The sequence below is a fragment of the Aphis gossypii genome, chromosome 1 (genome assembly GCF_020184175.1).
Source record: "Aphis gossypii isolate Hap1 chromosome 1, ASM2018417v2, whole genome shotgun sequence".
Classification (NCBI taxonomy): domain Eukaryota; kingdom Metazoa; phylum Arthropoda; class Insecta; order Hemiptera; family Aphididae; genus Aphis; species Aphis gossypii.
Window position 1 is genome coordinate 75,097,288 of NC_065530.1, and position 26,311 is coordinate 75,123,598.

Here is a 26,311-nt window from a genome sequence, read left to right on the forward strand (position 1 = left end):
CAAAGATTATGAAGTATTAATAATAATTATAAATTTTCCATAGGCAATATTGTAAGGAGTATATTTTATAATTTTGATTTATTTTCTTTTTTAAACTATTAACGCGACATAAATAAGGAATACATGGATATTTCTTATTTGTAGTATTACTTATTAATGAAGTTTATAATTTTCTAAAGGCACTATGGAAAAATATAATATAATATATTATACATATTACATACATATTACATATATGATTATTTCTTATTTGATGTATTTCATAGGAATCACGAAATATATATATATATATATTATTATTTACCCAGATGGTTATAAGTTATAATATTAAACTAGCTGGTAATGTTACATTGAGTTTTATTTAATGAGTTCGTAAAACCAATGTCACATAACTGTTTGTTTGAGTTATTGAGAACAGGAATTATGTATTTAAAGTTTTAACAGACTGTTGACTTTGAATAGGATTCTGTAGTAACGCAGCCAAAACATCTTATATTGATTGTTAAATAAATCGTCCTCTTAATATATACCGCAGACAAACAACTCATATATACAACTTATAAAAGCAAGCCAGTGGCTACATTCACAAGAAACCAAAATATCTAAGATTTTTAGAGTACTAAATATTTATTATTATTTTAAGCTATAATAATACAATTTTTAAAAACAATGCACGGCCACCATCACACTTTTTACAGTAAACAAAAAATAAAGAAAAGTTTATACTTTATTTTTAGCTCATATTTAAATATTTTTGTTATTTTCTCAGAAGGTATCTAGTTGAAATTTACATTTTTTTTAAAAAAAAATTTAGTTTTGTGTCTTGGAAATTTCGTAGAAGTTTTGTAAAACAAATGAAAATCATAATATATGTATGAAAATATTTTCGTTTATGCAAACATATGACGTTTTATAACTGCAAACGGTAATGGGAGAGTAAAAATATCTTCAGTGTCGCGTACGCAATTGTTATTCTGTTACTATACGTCTTAACTGTAACAAACGAACATGATAAGATATTATATTAGAGCCTTGTTTTGAATTAGAAAATTTCACCCATTAGATAAATATTCAACATATACCAATAATGTGTTTGATAATTATTTTTGCTACACAAATTAAGTCTAAATAGAAAAAAAAACGAATAATTTGAAAAGAACGCGAATTTAATTTAAATGTTTTCCATTAATTTATTAAAAAAAATGTTTTTTAATTGGTATTTTAAATTCATACTTATATTTTTATAATCAATAATTTGTGCTATCATAATTATATTATAACTAAAATAATATTACGGTGTATAAATGTAGAGTATAAAATTGTCAGTTAAATTTATAAAAAGTATTAATAAAATAATATGTCTTTCTCCCAATAAAAAAGAAAAAAATGCACAAAAACAGCTATAAGTTTAATTATACAGCAATATATAAATATGTTATGTAAAGTTGCCTATGTGGTGTAAAACATTTATAATAGAAATAATTTGGGTATAATATTATTGTCAACTGCTCTGGATTTCAGAAAAATAAATATTTAGCTTATGAACATTTTTTTAAAGTTATATTTAAAACTGTCTTAGTGAAAAAAAAATGGTTGTAATTAATCACATTTAACTCCTATTTTAAAACTTATACAATGCGTGATATCAGTGCAGTTATAATGGGGTAACACCCTTTGTATACACTTAATTTAGTTACTTGTCAGTTATATCACTCTAACAGGCCTTTTACGTTTCATGCAATTTTATTATATACCAATACCATTCATACATTTCAGAAACGATTTCATATCAGTCATTCAAGCTCCAAAATCATACTAACCCTATTCCGTATACATACCTCATTCAATTTCCCTACATTTTTATCAATAAAACGATTTTCGAAGAATCTTACTTTTCTATCCAACTATATAAACTATTATTTTATCGAGAGATATGCCAGACATTATAATATTATTATAATCGATTATTTTTATTTGAAACCGTGTAGTTGATGTAACACGGACGATTATTATAAGGAAAACGAACCAAACTATACTTACGATTAATTATTAAACTAGTCGAATATTACAAAGTTATGATATTATGACATTTCAAACTACTATTATATAGGAGGTTTATCGAAAAATCAACCCTTTTAACGAGTCGTTTATCACCCCACCCCCTCCCCCCGTTTGCCGTCGAATTTGATTATCGTTGTAAATATCATATTATTATACAAAGCACACGACTTACCACCCAATCGCAGTCGTCCGGGTTGGCCATCCGGTGGGCCAGATACTCGTCGGTGGTGTACCAACCGTAGAAGATGGGCACGAACGCGATGATGCCCGGCGCCACCCACGTGACGAGCAACAAGAACGCCACCAGCCGCTTGGTGACCAGCACCGGATACTTGAGCGGCTTGACAATGGCGTAGTACCGGTCCACGCTGATGCAGCACAGGTGCAGTATGGACGCGGTGGAGAAGTACACGTCGCTCGAGTTCCACACGTCGCACATGAAGTACCCGAAAATCCACTTGCCGCTGATCAGCTTGCTGGCGTTGAACGTCATCGCCACCATGGCCACCAGCATGTCGGCGAACGCCAGCGACACGACGAAGTAGTTGGTAATCACCCGCAGCCGGGGATGTCGGGCCACGGATACGATCACCAACAGGTTGCCGCCGATCGACGTCAGGATGATGATGGCCATGATCGACGTCTTCAGCGCCACCGACACGTAATCGGACCAGTCCATGTCGCCGGTCACCTGCGGCAAAATTATACGATATTATTACCGTTGTTTGATTAACGGTCATATTATATTATGGTTATGCCGACCGAGACGGATAAGAATAATTGTTATGGAGGGTATATCGAGGACGAGGAGCAGACCGCGTACACGTCTGGTCGAGTCCCGTATATCGACCCAGACTTACACCGAATTCGGTCTGAAAATTTGGGCAAAACACGACATAGACCGAAATCGCAAGTAATCACACGATCGATTTAGGTAACCCGATATATGTATACAAATGTATATTGATTTTCTTTCCGACGTTCCTGTATTATTATGTTCGATATTTCAATAATTTCCCACCATAATATTTAATACGAGTGCAGATTCGTAGCGAAAATCCGCTTCGAAATCCATACGATACGCGTTTGATGACCTAAAATAGTATCCTGAGTGGGTAAGTTTTTGGTAAACATTTTTTATTTTAGTTATGATTAAGTCCAAGATGAACTTTTAGATGTAACGCTACGAAAGAACAATGTAGAAAAAAAAACTATCTTACAATTTTCATAATGTTATAGGTATTAATACATAATTTATTACAACTTGTTAATAATAATTAACCCATTATTTATGTAGCCGTATTTCTTATATAATTATTATTATGTTTTAGGACTATGATTTCGATAATTTACATATATATATATATATGTATGTATCTCAATGTTCTGGCATATTTAAATGTAAAATTGTCATATCACCATGACACGCCTTTTATGTATTTAAATTTATTTTTAATTTTTATTTAATTGTAAATTTTCAGCATGTTTGATAACTAGGTATTACACAGACATAAATTCATTCTCAATCTATTAGGTTTTTGGGTAAGTAGTTTGTGAATTTTTAATGTTCTTAATCGTTCGGTCAAAAAGGTACAAAGGTATTATAAACGTTGCAAACGTTTGATAGCTTAAAAAATAATCCAATTGAATCCGAAAATGAATTACTAATTGAAACCAAAAACATTAAAAAGAAAAGAAATATTTTTCTTTCATTTTACAATTAAATTGAAAGCTAAAGAATTTCCTGTATAATTATAAACGTCTAACTACTTACGCACTCAATACGTATTTTGTTGTAATTTTATTTTTTTTATGCATTATTATTATTATTATTATTGGAAAATCATAATTTAATTTCCGTTTCTGAAGACCGATCTATCGACTTGATCATTGACTTATATACCTACTTATATGACTATAGTCACCTCATCCTACGCTGTATTTATTTCATACCATTAGTAATGAATGCCGTAAAAAAGATAACAACATAAAAATCCTATATAAACTAGCTGTTTTATCATACTTAATTAAAGGTATTATCGGATGACATTTCACCATAAATAGAATTCTAAATCTGAGACTAAACCTTATAATCCTCCATTTCATATGGCGTGATAGAAGGCGGAGATACCTAGAAAATGAACAGCTCGCTACAGACATACCAAGAAATATAGTAATATTAATTTTTAAATAATTATGCATTATCAATTGTTTAACTGCTAAAATTTAAATTAATATTATCAAGAAGTTAGATGATTCTGTCAGGAACACTTTATAATAGAAAAAAAAAGAACAAAAAGAGATATTAATATGTACAATCAAAATTGTTTTCTACCGTAATTATTTTGAGTCTATACATTTTTATTAGTTCCATTAACCCAAGCGTTTAACGCCGATTATAGTTGTTGCGGTCTACTTATAGATATTAATAGATTACATTTAAAACGAAATTCGTTCAACAAATTAAAAAGTGCAAACAAAAAAAAAAAAAGTGGGCAAGTGAGTACCGCTCTGCTGTACATTAGGTGCCGTATGGATCATTATTATATATTATAGGAGTGTTAAATTTGAATCCAATGATAGTTATCATTGTATACGAAAAACGATTCTGAACGAAGATGATTTGTCAGCCTAGGATATAATTTCTAGTGGTTGGTGAAAAAGGTGGTTTAAAAAAACCAGCTTATATTAAAAAATATTTTGAAAATTAAATCACGTAAAGAAAACGCGAATCTTAATAACTGGTAAAATTTTCAAGTATCTACGACTTATACTTTTTGAATATAACAAATATTTAAAATCGTTTGAGGATAAATCGTTATCGTTACGCTATTTCGTTAAAATTTAAAATTCAAACGCACTTAAAATTTTCCTATAATGATGCTTCGAGTTTTCTCTATAGATACTTGAAGGTAAACTTATGGAAAACTTAGTGTTGTATTTTTAATCCTTAGTTATAAACACAAAAAATTTTATGATTTTTCAACTTCAAATATTTCGCAAATATTCATAATTTTGACGAATTTTCGTCAAAATTTGAACTTCAAATGCTAATAAAAAAAAATTGTGCCTATGTATTCTTATAATTTTTCAATCACTATAAGAATAACATATGAGGAACTTTGTATTAAATTTTCAAGTATTTTGATAGGGCCAAAAAAATGTTATCGACACTTCAAAAATATTTTTTCAGAAAAATTGAAAATTTCAGTTGTCTATAAATAGCTCAAAAAAAGTCAAAATATTTTGAAATTTAAATCACGTAAAGAAAACGCGAATCTTAATAATTGGTAAAATTTTCAAGTATCTACGACTTATACTTTTTGAATAATAACAAATATCAAAAATCGTTTGAGGCTAAATCGTTATCGTTACGCTATTTCGTTAAAATTTAAAATTCAAACGCACTTAAATTTTTCCTATAATGATGCTTCGAGTTTTCTCTATAGATACTTGAAGGTAAACTTATGGAAAACTTAGTGTTGTATTTTTAATCCTTAGTTATAAACACAAAAAATTTTATGATTTTTCAACTTCAAATATTTCGCAAATATTCATAATTTTGACGAATTTTCGTCAAAATTTGAACTTCAAATGCTAATAAAAAAAAATTGTGCCTATGTATTCTTATAATTTTTCAATCACTATAAGAATAACATATGAGGAACTTTGTATTAAATTTTCAAGTATTTTGATAGGGCCAAAAAAATGTTATCGACACTTCAAAAATATTTTTTCAGAAAAATTGAAAATTTCAGTTGTCTATAAATAGCTCAAAAAAAGTCAAAATATTTTGAAATTTAAATCACGTAAAGAAAACGCGAATCTTAATAATTGGTAAAATTTTCAAGTATCTACGACTTATACTTTTTGAATAATAACAAATATCAAAAATCGTTTGAGGCTAAACTGTTATTTAACGCGGTTTTTGTAAAAATTTAAATTTCAAACACTCATAAAAATTTTTTGTCTGAATCCGGTAGAGTTTTTTTTACAGATATTTGAAGAAAAATGTATGGAAAACCTTTTATCAAATTTTCAAAACTTAGTTATAAAAGAAAAAAATTTTATGATTTTTCAACTTCAAAATTAATTGCAAATTTTCGCGTTTTCGACAGATTTCGTAAAAATTTGAACTAAAAACGCTTATAAAAAAAAATTGTGACTAACGATTTTTAATTTTTTTTAGCTACAATAAAAACAACTCATAAGGAACCTTGTATTAAATTTTCAAATCTTTTTGGTCATCCAACAATTTTTTATCGACACTTTAAAAAAAATTTCTCAAAAAAATCGAAAATTTCAGTGGTCTATAAATAACTCAAAAAAGTCAAAATTTTTTGAAAATTTAACTATATACGGATACCACTGACATTAACATTTGGTGAAAATTTAAAGTATTTTCAGTAATTAATTTTTGAATTACAACCATAACAAAAAAATCGATTTGGTCGAAAACTGGTTTTGCGTAAAAATTGCCGTTTTTCAGTCATTTTTTTTTTTGTTTTTCTAGATTTTTTTGAAAACTGTTGGAAAATGTTAACTTTTTACCTCTATAACCAAGGATATTCACTTTTACATCGGAAACCACCCCCATTGTTTGAAATTGGAGCATTATTTCGAATAGTTATGCTGTACACAGACACAAAAAAAAAAAAAAAAAAAAAACACACCATTGTAAAATCAATACATTCATCACTTCGTTCAGAATCTAAAATAGGTACCTAAATAAATTATATTATAATATAATAGGTAGTTTCTTGTAATATTTTATTTTCCAATACGCTATCATAGCCAGTCGTGGATCCTAGTGGAGGAGAGAAGGGGGCCCTAAAAATAGGTTTTATGTAATCGTTAAAAAGAATTATTTATTTATTTTCAAATAATAATCATATTAATTGTCATTTTGTGGAAGGGAAAAACGTATATTTTTGCTAAAAATATTCGAAACCCGAAACCAAATATCGTTATAAAAAATAAATGAATGTTATGTTATCGCTGTGACTTGCCGCCTTTAACCGTCACCATCATTTCCGAGAAAATGAATATTATATAAATAACTGAAAACTGGCCGTCGATTATCTTATACCAGTTGATTTTTGTAAAGTGTATGTATTAGTATTTTAGTAGTTTTTTCATTGCGCATAGACTATACATTAGACGTCTAGACGTGTCCTGTTTATGTTTGTGATTCGCGTACGTATATAACGCACGTACTCAATACTAGTGTCTTGTACTCCTAAATGTGTAATAAATAAACTACCAAAAAACTGCTAGGCGATAATACTGCTGCTTGTCATACAAAAAAAAAAAAAACTGTTATTGATGGAAGAAACGATTTAAATTAGTATTACCATTTTATTATTGATAAAACGAGATTGTTTTGTAAACTAGGTATAAGCTATTGTTGATTATTTCTTTTAGATACTAAAATGGCTTCATATTGCAAGTAGGTATTTAAAAATAATTATATTCATATATGTATATTTCCTCCGGTCAAAATAATTCTCAATATTCTTCAATTATTGAAACATTATTAATAGTATTAACCTCTTTTATTTCCGAAATCTGAAATATCATAAAACCTTTCCTTTCTATTTTTACATCGTTATCAAATAATACTCATTTGTGAATATTTCTAACTCCTTCAATTACGCTATCTAACATTATAAACTATTATATCGTATGTATTATTTAAATATTTACAATCTATATTCCTTATATTTCTTATATCGTTATATACATGGATCTTACCTATATCTAATTTATTATCAAACTATTCATATTATATTATGGTCGTATGACTTTGTATTTTTATTACGACTAATAATTTATTTTATAGTCTAGTTAGTGTTTACTGTTTATAATCGTCAAGGTATATATAGTAATAGTACTATTATAAGCTAAATAAAAATAAAAATAATTATTTGAGAATGTTTATTTATTGCAATTTTTCTTTTATTTATTCGTGTAATCCTACATATTGATATTGTTACTTTTACGTATTACGTTATGAATGGGGTGGCTAAATCGTTAAGCATAAAGACAATTTTGCGCCCCAATTCCGTGAAATATTTTTGGATTTATCCCTCATCATAACACATTTAAAAATATATTTACCGTACCGATTCAAGTGTATTTGCTATGCGTATACTTGTGATTTACGAAAAAACAATACTAAAAATCTCATAATCGTTTCATAGAAATTCTATACCGAAAGACTTACACTGGGATCACAGGGTGTGGTGGCTCAAATGCTTAGGGTATAACGCAAATGCTAGCTCATGCTTTTGTTATTCAATTTGTCAAGCTTTATTAAAATATGAACACAGGAATAATATATATTACGTTATTATGTGTGTAATTATTTTTGTAAGCCTTAAGAAAAACAATTTCTTGTAAACAAAATAACCTATGCATAATATTGTGTAATAATATTGTCACAATACATAATGTTTCCTTATAAAAGAATAACGTTATTTTATACGATTAATGATATCGAGTGCTAAAATTATTTCAAATATTCATGTTGATAAAGATTTAAAATTATTTTAAATTGAATGTACACTGTATCACATTTACAATCAAAACAACTCTACAAATCTACAACCATCCAAATTCTCCTTAGTCATAAACGTTCAATATTCCGATTTTAAATCTAATAAGCAACTATGTTTTCTAGGTACATGGTAAAATTATATAATCTATTTAACATAATGCATGAATTATTTAAAAAAAAAAAACACTAACGTTTTTCAAAATATTTCTTTTAAATAATTTTAAGTCGTTGATAAACAACAATTTCGGGAAACAATTTATGTGCTATAATTTTTATGTTTTTTGTTTTTACTCTATTGAATATACCAACATACATTTTTAATTTTATATTTCGAAGCAAACAAGAATTTGGAATATTTTGATCTATAAAAATAAATTTATTGATAAAAAGTTTATTAGTTATAATTTATAAGTATTAGTTTAAAGTTTTGATAAGCAGAAAAGTGGACCAACATATTGCGGAGTACTTATATTGTAAATTTGTAATACTCCATTCCACTCAACTGAACTAGAATACTTATAATTTATAAGCTACTCGTCCATTCGATTTTATTTTTTCAAAGTAAGTACCCATAAAAATATTTTGTTTTGAATTATTTTAATAAATAAAATATAAAACCTATATTAATACATTTTTCTTTTTAGAAAAATGTTGTTTTTTAACTACTTAAAATTACGTAAAAATAAAAAAGTATTTTAAATAATGAGTTTCTTATGTTATTTTACCTATTTTCCGATATTAAAAATCCTAATAAAAAATATAATAAAATTTAAATAGCGATGGTTACTTAAATATTATGTATTCCATTCTTGTAATAATACTATTTATTATAATTTGAAACACCATAATTTATTTGTTAAGTGTTATTCATTGTTAAAATATTTTATTTTATTTAATGCATACATTGACTGTACTATTTTAATTATGTTTATAATATATTTTTTTTTTTTTTAATAATTAATAATTATAGTACGATTTCAGAGAATTAACAATTTATTATTAATATTTATTCGTTTAGAATTCTCTGCATGTTCGTTATACCGGGAAATCTGATGATACGTTTTCTCTTCCAATGCACAATATTGTACCTAAGCCATGTACCACCCATGATAATGTTATATAAATAAATTTACATAAAGTTTTGTATATGATGTATCAGATAAAATACTATGACGACAATACTGATATTATATATGATGGTTTGCGTTGTTTAACTTCACGATAGTAATTATCAACTAAATTTGTAGCCACTAATTAAGTGAATCTAATGATGAAAACATTGAAAACTAATATTACTCTACCTCATTATATTTTACTTTTCAAATACTGCATATACAGGTTATTACAAATTTCACTTGGAAAAAATAAGAATCGTGTAACTACCGACATAGTTCTTTACATGTCTATCAAACGAAATTGTAAGTCCCCGTATACTAAAGAATTATGTCATATCTGATACTCACATATTTTGTTTTGTATTTTCACAAAAATCTATTTTAATAAGTATTTTTTATAATTTCGTTTTATAAATTTATTATAAACAATCTTCAGAGTTGCAAAACATGTGTATGTCGAAGTAGCATCGTTTCACCGTTAAAAAAGTACACATTATATTTAAAACATTTTTACATAACATTATAGTAAACCCGGTACAACTAAGTGTCTTGTCAAATTTAACATCAAAATCCTTTCGCACTCTACCGTTCGGTATGTATCTATCACTGATATACCATGACAGCGACATACAACGTTTTATAGTTACAAACACTTAACAAGAGCTTTCAAAATTCACTATATACATATAATAGTTAAACATATTTATGGTCATGTTTAAAACAAAATACGTCATCAATAATTAATAAACTACATTGCAATGCACATTTATGCATTCATCGCTCTCGTAATATGTATAATTTTATAAACTACAATTTTCCTCGTGTAAGTTTGGAGTAGTTAGACATTGCAGTATATCTAAGCTCTTTGCACAAATATACATAATATATCTATTTCACGTGGTTTAGATAAAAATCTTAGAATGTTTGATTTCTTTTCGTTTGTTAATGCCATATTATATTGAGATAAATAAAAAAATAATGTTATTTTTCCAAAAACTAAATAATAAATGTACTGTATATATTATTATGAATATATAATTAATTTATCGTTTAATAAATTAATTACAAAATTCACTGTACAAAATAATAAAGGCCTACTCTGGGCAATTGTAGTGAGTGGCTGTCGGTAAAAGTTTAAAAACTAATTTCAATGTATTTTTAATGCAAATGGTAGTATGATATTTTATTATTGGTTTTTAGTAATCAAAGGCTGTCTCCAATGGAGGATCAAAGAAAGACTACATTTCAAAATGTATTTTCAGCTTCGTAAATTAAAATGACATTTCAAAAGTTGAAAATATTTTATAATAATTAGGTACAAAGGCAAAAGAAGGTTATTATATTATGTACATAACATTATTTTAGGGAGTTGGGATAAGAGTTATCACTATTTTATTTCCTTTTTATATGGACAAAACCATAACGTTTTATTTATTTTATTTTTTATGTCTATCTAAATACGAACAGTTACCTACGTAGAAATTGAAAATGCGTGTACACGCAAATAATAATAATTATATTCTCTCTTTCAAAGCGATATAACGTTTTTGGATAAACTCAAAATGTCATTATATACAGATGGAGCGTTCAAACGTACTTGGCAGCTATAATATTATTATAGCATAAGATTTTCTCTGTGTAGGTTAATCGAAAGTATTTCGTACACGTACACCTCACAACGATACACAATTCAATTAAGTCTTTACGTGTGGTCTATTTGAAAAGTCGCAGTGAAATATAATATAAATTATATATTATTACAATACAATAGAATAGGATATATATTATAACTTTATTTATATTATATATTTTATATACGATACGTACCGGGGTCATGAATAATTCTAGACGAACTATGAAAAATCATATTATATCGAACGACTAACACGTTTTTGAACCCAGTTGTAGGTACAAAACATTACCCGGTATCGTGTTGAATCAAAGGCTAACGTTTATAATGTCACGCGTGCCTTATCGCTTAACTTCCGGGCAAGTGAGCGCGCACATTGCATAAGGCCGATGATATTATCGCAACCGCTACAACATTATGAAATGTAGTACAATAAGGGGGGGGATTTAGATGCTTCTTAAATTGTGTAGCTTTTGATATAGTTTTTTTCTCTATTGATATTACCAAATTTCCTATCGATTATTCGGTGTAGATGCTTAAAATAGATAAATCCAGAGACAATAATTATTATATCGTAACAGTATACCTATATGGGAGGGTTTTGTACTTAAATCGCTGCGCGACCAGCGCTAAGTTATTAAATAATACCCGTGGGATGTTTATTACGGTCGGCCTGGATATAACCACTACCGTGGGAAGGATAAAATGACCGGAAAATATGGTTATTACGCGGACGATGTCGGCGGCGCAATATTATATTATAAGCCCTTCAAACCACCCGGCGTTACCGTTACAGAAATTTTATCCGATCAAAATAGTTTTTTTATTTTTATTTTGGAACAAGGTTAAGTATCTAGTCATAGTGATTGGCGTCTAAAAATATTTTTGGCATTTCAACCAAATGGTATATAATGTTAAGATGTTTTCTTCTCAGTTCAGTTGCCTACTTCAGAAATTAAAACTCAAAAAATATTTAGAAATCAAATTGTGATCGAAGTTCAATTTACAAACCAATCATTACTCTGAAATACACATTTTTGGTAAGTTGAGCAATTATGAGTGTATGAATTAAATGTTATGGTTTGAGTTATCAAGATATACTTTACCTACAGACATATGCGTTTAGATTGGAATTTATAGGAATTAGATCTGAGTTTATTCATTAGATCAAAATGCATGCAAAATAACTACTGCAATCTCAATACCATATATTTTACGAAGCAAACTATTGTATGACAGTGGTCGAAAATCAACGATAACCAACACTTTTATTTAATTTTAAGTTTACACCAATTATTTTTTGTTTTGATTCGGTTAAACGATATCTAAATGTAAACGCATACAACGCGTGATGCCGCAGTATGTGGCACACACTTAATGATTTGTAGGATCTCACTGCTCCAGTAAGCTCATTGCTTTATAGGACACCACACCCACATGTGTTGTCTCCATCTTACATACATACAAAATATCAAACTTAAAGGGAATAATATTATATAAGGGGTTTCATAGGCTTTTATTGATATTTTAATTTTTGATTGAGTCATAGTTGTGTAAAATATTAAAACATAAAATTGCTCGTAACTAATTTAAAAATTAAAGAATCAATAAAACCTACGAGATGTCCTAGATAATATTATCGCCTTTATTTTTTATAATATACTCTAATATTAAAGCTAACAACACATATAATTGATTTTGCTGAACAAAAATGTTCTATGTTATATGAAAGTACTCGTAAAACGGAGACCAAACATGTGGAGTGTACTGTTCTCTTAATATTAATTTAAATAATAAATATAAGATTGATACATAAAAAAAAAAAAAACTATTTCTGAAGTTAGAAGAGACATAGAAAAATAGCTTGAATATTTTATACACAGTATACATCAGGGGTGACCAAACTTTTATTTGGTCACGATCTACTAAAAATATACTTCATCTTTGAGGATCGACTTCCATAGATTTTTTTTTTATTATTATTGAATAACTAATAAATTATTATGATACATTTTTGCATAAAGTGTATAATAATATACACTTAAAAAAAATTCTAACATGATATACTTAGAAATTGTCCGTGATCGACCGTTCATCCACCCCTGATATATACAGTACACATACTACAGTAATATATAATATGGTAACAAATATAAGTAGAATATAAGGATATTATCCTGATACCTAATTCCACCATACAATTATTAAACCGTACGGGATACTACGAGACTCCAAGTCAAATGCGCGTTCTACTTTTTCATTTTCGACATAGTATTATCGGTAAATACACATAATAAATTCAACTGTCCACTATTTTTTATTTGTATTTCATAAAAATGTCGTATTGCATAATATAAAAATATTATTTAGATATCGCCCATGTTATAAAACAAGTGATACACTTTTAAAGTTGTTTATCATTAATCGTCTGAGGCCAATAATATATTTTAAATGTAGTATATTATTATAAATTTGAAATATACCCGCTATTTATTTAATAATACCTGTTGGACCGTGGGGTCGGTGCCGTTGTCCATGCCGCTCAACCGGTACAGTGAGTCCCGGGGATCGAGTGACGTAACGACTGACGTGGGGGTGTGGTTGAACACGTCGTCACCATGTTCCATGACCGCGATCGCGGTATAATAGGTCTCTGTGGAGTAACCGGAATATTGTATTCGGTCATCGGCCGTTTCACCATACCGGCGGACACTCGCGGTGATCACGTACGGTACAGGATGTCGCCGTGGTCGTACGCTGGCATACCGGACGCCACCGTTACGTTACACTGAGGTATAAGATCGTTTTATACAGTGGTAATAAGTATTTTAGTGTTTACCAACAACCGTACGTGTTCACAACAATTTTCTTCAAAAATTGATACCAATGTTTTCAGAGCTAATGCGTTCTAAGTTCAACGGCAAAATCTGTAACAAAGAAAAAAATATGTATAAGTATATTTAAACATAATATATTTTTTTCATATTTTAGGAGACTGTAGTGCTTAAATTGTTTTTGATATTAAATAAATTAAACAATCATTAGCATTAATTAAAAATGTTTTCTTACTATTGTTTTAATGTTTTCAGATAAATATTAAGCACATAAATATAAATATTTTTATAAAATAATTTCAGAAAGAATATGAAATAGACACAGTTATTTTAAAATTGTTTGTAGGTATGGATTTTCTGTGTTAAAAACTAGATAATGTCATATATTATTATTGGAGAATTTTGTTTTTAATCATAATTTTATAATTAATAAGAATATATGTATAATATATACACATATGCATATTATTTATAATACGAGTTTTGAACGGGTTTAAATAAGATAAATGTGAGTTGAACGTGGGGTAAGATTAGATAAATGTGAAGTCTTATGTGTAGGGTTAGGATGAGAAGTATATTTAAGTTTTATGTAGAGTATAAAAGTGAGATACATAAGTTTCTACATGTACTGAACATAGATATATTATGTCCCGTCACTAACTCGGTGCGATTCTTCATAACAAGTCTAGAGACATTTTTGGTTTGTAAAGCCCACCATCCATATTATGCATAATACTAAAAAGTTAAATAATTTGCCCCTGTTTTATACTAGCGTAATAGCAATATAAAATCACACTCACATATACACACATACATTGTTTTGACTCAAAATTATTTCCTTTATTTGTATTATTTTATTTACTAGAACTGTTGTTATACTATTTTTTATTACAAAATGTTATTAAAAATAAAAATATATAATTAATATACACCCCGACATAATTTTATATACAGTCAATTGATCACTAACCAAATGCTATTCTATTTATTTTACATATCTATATTATTTTTATTTTCTCCATAATAAATGAACAAATTTTAAATTAAGTTATCTTTTTAGTTCTGCGGTGGAAACCGGTCGATACACACACATATCTGCGCTGTAGTTCCTATAAATTAGCCAACTCGTTGTCAATAATGATACAAAAATTAATAATAAAAATGTTAATGTTACATTTTTCACATCCATCTTATATATTTTTGTCTATTTTAATTCCATTTTTGCAAATAATCTGGAAAACAAACGTATACTACCAAGTATTTTCGAAAATTTCATCATCTTAGATTTAATTTTTGTACTCCACAAAATCAACTACCATAGAACACATTCATAAAATTATCAACGCAATAACTTACTCATTAGAAACAAAACTATTGTACAATTGTGTTTCTTGATATTTTTCAAGCTTTTTACAGCGTTCCTTACAAATTAAAACAATTTCTTCATCCCACCTGCTTCTGTTTTTATAAAACCCTATCTCTATGATCGTCATTTCCAAATTCACTTTGATGATGCGTTGTACTCAATAGTCAACATATCTGCCGGTGTCTTTCAAGATGGTTTTATTTGCTCTATTATTTACAATATTTGGCCTTTGCCCTACCAACTATATCCAACATGCGGCAGGTTGTTGATTATGCGTATAACACGGACATTTTATTTATTTTTACCTTAACCATACAAAATATCCTATTCCATATCACTCTCGTAGAATATTGGAACTCCAACTAGAGATTTAAAATAAATCAATCCAAATCTATTCATATAACATTCACTCTCACACTCACCCCCTACCCAGTTTCTTTATACTTGGCGCCTAAATCACAAATAATCTGAGTATTAAATATCATGGCTTGGCTTAACCTTCGATAAAAATGTGACTTGGGCACAGCATATTAAATCCAAAAGATTAAACTTAGATCTACGCTACATATTATTCTAAAACGCCTCATCAACAAAAATAAATATACCTAAACATATCAATACTAAACTGCTCATTTATAATTTACACTAAAATATATTTGGAACTATGGCCTGTAACTCTGAAGTAATGTAAAAAAGTCCAATATCAATAAAATACAAACATTTCAAGACATCACACTACGTTCATAAATTATTAATTGAACCTCCCTATATCTCTAAGCACACTAAATATTCTGATCTCAAAATTCCCTCATAGCAAAAAGAAAGAAAATCATACAATAATAATTGTTATCATCATTGCTTACTATCTTATCCCAATCTTTATGTTAAAAACCTTGTTACTCCCACAAATTATTGTAACCCTATAATACGATTAAAACGAATATGGTGTGGTGGCCTACTTTTCCAGCTTTCTTCAAACTTTTCATGTATTATATACTATTTATTGTGAACTATAATTTGGTTTTTTGTTTGGTTTTTTAAGTAGACATTTCTGTATCACATTTAAACTTATTATGCCTTAAAGATATAGTTGTTAAATCGCATTACAAAAAAAAAAAAAATAATATATAATAATAATAATAAAATGTTATCTTTAAGTATTTTTAACAAATACAGGGTCTTAACAGTTGGAGCTTTTTTTCAACTATAGACAATTTAAGATAAGATACAAAATATGATTGGTCTTAAAACAATTTTTAAAAAGTACCTTGATGTATAGCAGTAGACATTATTGTCTCCACATAGAATGAACTTGATATCTTAGTATCTCAATAAATATCCATATTTTTTTCTGGTAAATATTATAGTTTTTATTGTTTTAGATGACTGCTATAAATTTAAGTTTTTCTCAAGTAATTCAAATATTCTTATTCTAGTAATTGCTCGCTGTATATTTTTATCTTGTAATTTATTGTTAATAATGAAGTATTTTCAAATTAGTCACGTGAAAATAAAATTGGAATACCAGAATTGATTGCATTTTTTTTTAATATATTATTGGGGTTTTTTATGTAGATAACATTAAACATGTGAAATGATATAATAATTACAGATATTTATTGCACTAAATATTATTAAACATGAATCACATAACCTTGCAAAAAATTTAGGTGTTTTGTAAATATTTAACGAGTTATTTATAATATTAAAACAATCATTCTAGACAATTTGAATTTACCTTCTAATGTTTATCCAAAAAATGTAACAAATTTATTTTAAAAAAATAATTCTTAAAAAGAAAAAAATACCTATTGAAAAATATAAAAATTATATTTAGCTCGAGTTATAGTTATTTGATCAATAAATCAATTTAATTTTAAAAATTTAAAATAAGGCAATAATAGTAGAAATTGTCTACACTGTATATGTTAGTTGCAGACACTTAGGGATATTTTAACTAAGACATTTTTAATGTATTATGCTGAAAAAAAAAAGATAAAGGCAATAAATTGTCCTTTTTTATTACATTGTAATTTTGTTATAATTAACTGTCCATTTACCTAGTTTCAAAATCATCTATTGATATACTTATATTAATATATAATATTATGTAACATCAACTCAAAATAAATTAATATTGTTTTTAGTTAAATTTTAAAATTAAAACTAGATTCGGTGAAGCTGATCATTAAATCTCGTAGAGAAAAGTTGTTTTGATATTTCCTATTAGACCATATCGATTGAATTTCCACCCTACGCAAGGAAATCATTAAAAACTTCGCCAATCTACTTACTCAGTACAATCTACTCAATCTACTTGAGTGTTTAATTAAACGAGAATCGTAAAATTTATTAAATAATTGCACTCATACTACATGCCTGGAATTCCAACACTCGTTTATCGTAATTGTTTTTTGCTATCGTTATTAGAAGTAAGAATTAAAAAAAAAAAAATTATTGTTTATTTTCAGAATGTTATCTCAGAAGTTACAACAAAAAATATTGGTTTTAAAATATACTGAGCTATTGTTTATTTTGTTTATTATAATTAATACACTTAAACTAATCGAACATTTGTTGGAAATATTGGAAATATTAAAGTACAATTTTACAAATATTTTCTGGATACTATTATTTCATTAAAATCTTGAAATTTCCATTAATTTTCAGTAAAAATGTAGGCAAAAATTAACTTTTTAAATAATAATAAAAACAAATTGAGTTAACTTAATTATTCAAATTATTTTTAGATTTTAATTCTTACATCGTGAGTATATCTTTCATGATATAAATATTAAGTAATCACAACGAAGAAAATATTTGTTTTTTTTTTAATATTCTATACCTATACAATATACATAATATATATATTATTGTAACGTTTCTTTTTAGAAATATCACTGTATTTTGTTTTGTTTTTTAGTTGTAATTAACAGGTATATTTATTTTACACATTGGTATTATTTTATACAAAAAACATACACTTGGTTAAACGTTTTTATGATTTTATGTTCAATAATCAATCTTAAGACCGGATAAACGACATGGCATTTCCCGATCACGGCATATGATAATTAATACTATGGTGTCCCACAATCATTTTCAATGAAAAGTGGTCAAATTGTCACGCGATCAAATATGTGTGTCGATCGCTTCACAAAAATGTGACCTCTTCCACACTTCTAGTTGTTTTGACGTCCTATCACCATCGATAACTTTGTGCGATGAACTGAAGAGATCAATTTCGACAATATAAAACAGTGACAGTACAAAACGCGATGTTGTTATAAAAATATATATATAAATCAAATTTTCCGGAATCCTTCTTTTCTTTCGGATTTACACGTGAAAATGTCATATCAGTGTAATGAAATATACTCGAACGAAGATTCATTGCGTATTTATGATATGATTGAAACGTTTAACATTTATACGATAAGTATACATTAAAGGTATTATGGATTTTACATCAATTTAACATTTTCTTTCCAACTATTTTACACATCGATAATTTCCAAAACGTGCTGTTTCTAAAAACACTATGCAGCGTACCTGCTGATTTTGCAAAACCTCTTTGAGTCAAAAACTTTGATTTGTTATTTTAAAAAAAAATATATATATATAAATAAGGTCTGAAATATATAAAGGAAAAACTTTTTTTTTTCACTTAATTTTTTGCTATGTTACACTTAACAATCGTGTAAAATTTGGTTATAATGGATAATAGTATTGTATATTATTGTATTTTACAAGAACACAATATATATAATGAATATAATTTATGCCATTTTATACTTATGATGGTGTGACTCAGTTTATCAAAGCATACTAACTATCACAGAACTAAAACAATAAACGAATGAAAAGAAATGGAAATAATGTCTACAGCGAAGAAGTGAAAAATATTTTGTTAAAAGCTTTATTTCTAATAATATTATAGTGTTAAGTATCACTAATTTTACTATTTGTTCAAGAATACAAAAAGCACCATTAAAAAAAAAAAAAAAAATGTACTTCAGTAATATCAGTAAAAACTATTTATGGTAAAATAAATAGGTATATATATATAATTTTGTTTAATTTATTATTAATATATTTTATACATACATAATACTTTACTATGTACTATGACGTAAGAGTAAGTTTAATGTTAATTTATTTATGATTTATTATTAGACGAAAATGCAACTCATTTATTAAAAACACTAAATAATAAATAGTATATTTTTATATGATTAAAAATATTACACATAAAAATAACTATATAGTTCGCTACTTCTTACCACAACTGGGCAAGAATAATTACTAGTGTCGAGGTTAGACAGCTGGGAGTCATCCGAGCTGAGAGGATAATTTATGTAGATAAGGACATATGTATAATAAGGATATTCACTCTTGTTAAACATTAATTAAAATGACTGACTATAATTATAATATCTACCTAGCAAAGATTTTTCCATTTCATGCAGTCTCGATGGTTTAAATGTTTTAATTCAAACAGACAATTACCACAGATGACGATTAAAAACGATTGCCACTTTATATGTGATCAGCGTTTGATTAAAATAAGGAAACGACCAATCATATAGAACTAGTCAAAAGTCTATCAATGATTAATACATAGATCAAAATATAAACACATATAAGAGTTAGGTCAAGTTATTTGTAAATTTGAGGTCTATTGATATTCGTGAATACAATATTAAATAATATAATAACATTAGTAATATTATAATATTATACATTTATAAGACGGCGCACCAGATAGACAATTTAGGTGGCCTACTATCAGCCATAAAATCATAAATATTAATAGCTGTATTCATGTACTCGTTCGCGAGAGAAAAAAAAAACAATAATAATAATAAAAAAAAATATCATGATATAATAATGTATATTTTTATAGGTTTTATTCAAAGTACAATCTATTTTGTATTTCTTTAAAAGGAAATCTAGGTTGAATATATTATTCCATTTGTCCACAATATACTTAGCTCGCGAAACATCACGCATGATCAATACACAACGCTGTGTCGTTTCGCTCGTTCGTTGTGCAAAGCATGATTTTTAAATATGACATGACGTTATATCTCGAAAAGATTAGAACGATCAGTAACAACCAATTAAATTTGTTCCATAATCATTGGACACAAGTACATCACTGTAAAAAACACGAGAGTTCATATTTTACCGAAAGGTGAAATAAATCGATTCAATAAAGCTTACGAGTCCAGCGAGTGATGTTATTTAATTGAACTGTTTGGAATGCGTTTAAAAAAAAAAAAATAAATATTCCACTAATAAATTTTTAGTACACTATATTATTACGTATTTACGTAATATTAATGTAAAACGAACGGTGAACGCACTTGCAATACGATTTTCAACGGATTCACACACACCCGATTTTGTCAATCTGCACCTGCGCAATAAACGCGTGCACACATACATTATTATCAGGTACTCATATATATATGTTTTAACTCATTACGACCGTATTAGTTCGTCTGGACGATCTTTACTGCCACGTCGCGAATCGCGTTATGTATTGAAATTAATTTGATTCGCGTGCAGACAATATTTTACGCTGTGGTTGTTTCCCGGTACGATACTATATATTAATATGGTTTGTGCGCGGAAATTCGAAACACGACCAACCGACAAGGCGTCGATTATAACACTCGAATCGATTATGACGGTCTGTGCTAGATCTGGCAGTGTCGATGTAATACATTATACATATTATTATTAAGCAGCTAAATAATTTGCCGTATTTTAGCCGATGTATCGGCGACGAAACAGACGTAGATACGACGGCGTTAATTCGTTTCATCACTGTATAACAATGTGATGGCATTATATATTTTGGCGTGTTTGACCCCGACCACGGAGGAATGAATGAGATCCCGCTGCGGTGACTAAATTACTACCCCCGCGTTGTACAGTTACGTGTTATTATTATATTATAATATGTATACATATATACGGTCGGCGTATATATGACGTTATTTAGGTATAATGTATATATTATGTAAAGGTTCCTGTTATATAGCCGGATTACACGACGTGATAATATTCACAAGCTTGTCGTGCGGGTGCGATAATCGTGTAACAGCAGAGAACGGATATCATTTTTTTATTTATTTTTTATAATGGAGTTTTGAGAAAAAAAAAGTTGAGATGCATATCATTTTTTCACGACATTAGATCGCGACGAATTCATCGCGTATTAGTAAAAAGGTTGTTGTTAGCCGCTAAACCGCATAAACGATACATTTTATAATTACCACATAAACGTTATACATGTTAGTTCTCCTTAAATCGGTCGAGGTTGCAGTGTCAGTTTTTTTTTTTTTCAAATGGTCTAGCGTTTTCCGATAATTAACATTTTCTACCTTTTTTTTTTTAAAAAAAAAGAAAAAAATCTAGAACGTTAGGAAATTTATAAAAACCATAAAAATGTTTGAGGTACAATACAATCCATTTTCGATGGATGTATTTTTTTTCTATGCCATTAACGGAGAATAAAATACTTAACCGTAAAACGTCCATACAGTAGTTTTATTCACTCAAAATCTCAAATTTTAATATTTTTTAGCTATATTTTGATAAAATATCGTGATTATGGGTAACATAGAACTTAAATAAAGCACATGCATAAAGATTTGTTTTAAAATATACTTATATTGAACGCCATAAATTACATAACTACGCTGATAAAATTTTTATTTTCAAAATAATGAAAGACTTATTTATTTTCATGATTTAAAAATATCAGTTGAATTTCAAATACGACATTATTTATTGTATTGTTTGAAAAAACAGTTGATTAATACTGTAAATACGACGAACATAAGAATAATAATTAATAACTTACGAAATAAAAAAAAAATAATAAAAAAAAAAAGATGGGTAAAAACAAAAAACTGATTGGCATTGGTTTTTAGTATATTTATTTTCAAGATTTTTCCAGGTTCTTGCGTTGTGTAGGACTTCCGAATCAATTCTTAATTAATTCTAGAAACGTGTTAAAGTTAAACTATTAAGCAATATACGATACTATCGTAGCTTTAAACTTATAGTGGTAAACCAAAACACTGAAATTGTAATGCAAAATATATTGATAGTTAAAATAATACTATATTATTCGATATAGTTGACGATTGTGCAATAAAATTAAAACAAAAATAGTTCTTTCATATCTAATATTTTAACTATACGTCCATTTGTTTGAATTTTTAATAACTATAACTTACATTCGTAATAACGATAAGAAGCAATAAAAATACGATGGTTCTATTAAATAATATGAACTTAATTGTATACTTTCATATGTTGACATTTGACAAATATCATAAAAGTTAATTGTGAAGCTTTTAATTTTATTGTGGTATAGAACATACGGGTATATTATATTATAATATAATATATTATAATAGAATTAATATTAATAAAAAAAACTTTTATGTTTTTAACACCATTTGACACTTTGTTGCGTTTAGAAATCACAATAACAATGAAAAGTTTAAAATATCAAAAATATGCGTATACACGAGTTAAACGTTTCGTGAAAGGTTTCCTTTCCTATAGTTTTATATTTATGACTTTTAACAGGAAATTCGAATTTAAAAAACTTGTCATTCGTGTATTAAACTAACTTGCTTTGATATAATTTTAATACAATATTGCTGTATCTAACGTTGTGTTGAGATCACCATTAGTAAAAATGTGCAAAGCATGCAAATTTATCACAAAAATGTATTTAACCATAATCACAGTCACTCACAATATTCTAAGGTTTAAAAACTCATACAATTAAAATGTTTGATAATTAGTTTTTTTTTTCTTTAATAGAAATGGAAACAAATAGATACATATACATCGAAAAAGCTAATTAATATTCTTTCAATTAAAAATGATTGAGAAAACATGAAATATAAAAATAATTTAAGATAGTTCATGTTAATGTACGTAAAAGGTTCAATAAATATATTATTAGCTATCTAAGAATAATTGATAATAAATAAATTATTACAATTATCATAAACAATGTTATTAAAATTGTATTCGTGTTCAAAAATGACGGATATAATATCATTGATTCAATAACAAATCAGTAAAATATAAAAAAAATAATATATGTGACATTAAAATGTATACTTTAATTTTTTTCAAATTCAATTAATGTATTATATATATATATATATCTGTGTGTGTTTTTTTTGTCATTTGTATAGGTGTCTTACGTAGATTTAATGGTTTCTTTAATAAATAATCTATGCTAACTATCAAAAATTGCATTAAAAACAAAAAAAAACTCATTATCAACAATATAAATAATAATTATTTAGTATAATAGCTAATATGATCGCTATTATTTTTCTGTTTACAAAAATATAGTTTATTATAGATTATTATCATTACCAATATGAAGTAAGTTTTTTTTTTTTAATTTGAAAAGATGTAAAGTTTGACATTAAAGTATAATCAATATATAAGGGATTTGTTTTTATTTTAGTTACAGAGTATTTTATATCTTATATAATATACCTATTGTTAAAATGAAGAATTGTTTAAATACGATTCCATAAACAATAACATTGCATGTATATTGTATTGGCCTTTTGAATATGGTGACTAAGTTAAATTGTATCGGTCTGCAATATTAATTGTTTCTTTTATTTCCAAATATTCTTTTTCTCCATTTTCATTTATTATTTTTCTTTTGGTTGAGTTCCAAAACTTCGAACGTATATCGTGTTATGTATCTCTTTTTAGTTTCTGTCAGTTACAAAAATTGTGTTGCAAAAACTTATATTGGATCACGAACATTTTGAGCCGTAATTTCTATACAACTTTTCTGAAACGTCACCAATAAAAATTGTATATACGATACATAAAAAGCTATTTTATTTATATATATATATTTTTTTTTTGTATATATAAATTATATTGTTCTATGAAAACTTCTGTGACAAATTGAAATTAATGCTTACCAACATAGTCTAATATAATATTATATTTTTAGCCAGCGTTAGAATTTATTCGAAGTAAACCATTAGTTTTTGGTTTCCATCAGCAGTACTAAGCAACAGTGACAATGACTCATGGACCAGTATAATATAATATATATATATATTTATACATAATATTAATTGAAATGACCTCAAATGCTAGACTTTGAAATTACTAGCAAGATGAGAAATGTAATGAATACATACATGTATAGATATACGTGTGTGGTGGTACAATCTACACCTATAACAAATTACTTGTCACTTGGGTGAAAAAAAAGTGTCTTGAAATATTCTTGCTTGCTTGCTCGTTAGCTCAACTTTAGCGTTATTCTAGTTAAAAGGAGCCAGTAGTTATTTAATTTGATTAAATTAGACGTCAGAAGAGAACAACACCACCGAAAGATTAACGTTATGACATATTTTATAATGTACGGATGGATGCCCGCATGTTCGAAGTTGATGTTAAATTTCGAAGAGATACAATCAAATTAACATATTAAAAGTATGCAGTTTGATACCAAATTTTATGATTCCTTCGTTTAGACAATTAAAAATTGAATATTTGTAAATTATTTTATACATTTGGTATTGTATAAAATTCAAAATAGTTCAGTCCCAGACTTATTCATTACAACATTTAGATGAGTTATCTATGATTATTTAACAGAAATCATATCGTGAATAGTTACCACTGTATTAATATTAAAAACAATTTTTTTAAAATAAAACCGTGAAGAACAACTTTTACAATTGTTTAGTCTGAAATAAAACAAACAAATAAATAAAAACAAAATATAACATTTTTTTTTTTATTATTTAAAATTAAATTATTTATATAAAAAAGTTTTAAAATTTATTTCAAAAATAAATATAGCGATGCAACTAATGAAAAAAAAAATGATCGAGAGAAGAATTAAAACATAATAAAATGACAGTCTCATTGAAATGTATGACGCTATTTAAATTATTTTTGTACTTTTAAATTGGTTTAGGATTTAATTTACGAGTTTACGACTCGCGCTATTAAATATAATTCAACCAGCAACACAGTTTGTTTCTGTTTCTTAAAACGTAAAGAAATATTTGTAAGCTGTATATTTTATGATACAACGATTAATGTCTAGAAAATTAATACGATATGATATACGTGTCATATTATAATATGTAGGTACTCGATTATGGATTTATGTTGAATATTATTCTGTGGCTTGCATTTGTTGTAATAACTGTCCGTGAGTAATTGGTGTTAATATATTATAGCACATACACAGGACTGTTATCAAATAATTACGATTTGTAATTCGAATCACGTGAAATTGTGAACGTAATTGCCATCACAATGGTTAAATACCAAGGTATACCGATTAATTTAATATTATAGCCGATGTCTGTGTAAAACACTCTGTTTTCCACATTGTTGTCCGTTATTGTATCATCGATCACTTAAATACGTGCTATTGCGTGATTTCTGATTCGACATTATTTGTTGTTTTCTCCATTTTGTAGAATCAAGATAGACGGTGAAAATAATTAAATATTGTAATTTTAGAAAAAATTTATAAATTGAGTTTCCTCAACCAAATTAATAAAATATTCGTTTTCAATCGTATTCGACGAGATTAACGTGGTAAGATTGAAATACTCGTACACATAGGTTAGGTTAGGTACACGTGACGTGTGAATCGGTTTAATTTTTCTTCAAAGTTTTAAATGTGTTTTTCAGTTTTGT

At 27.2% G+C, this 26,311-nt stretch overlaps 1 protein-coding gene across 4 annotated transcripts in view; it reads right to left on the reverse strand.

The window, feature by feature from the left end:
* Nucleotides 1-26,311, reverse strand: part of LOC114127893 (octopamine receptor beta-2R-like) — a 165,179-nt gene that overhangs the window by 15,663 nt on the left and 123,205 nt on the right. For all 4 annotated transcript variants that reach the window (XM_050198885.1, XM_050198884.1, XM_050198883.1 and 1 more), the window contains 2 exons: nucleotides 13,870-14,292; nucleotides 2,234-2,752 (listed from right to left, as the gene is read on the reverse strand). In XM_050198885.1, coding sequence (XP_050054842.1) covers nucleotides 2,234-2,752; nucleotides 13,870-13,992 — 642 coding nt within the window. In that variant the 5' untranslated portion in view covers nucleotides 13,993-14,292. The remainder of the gene's footprint in view (nucleotides 1-2,233; nucleotides 2,753-13,869; nucleotides 14,293-26,311) is intronic.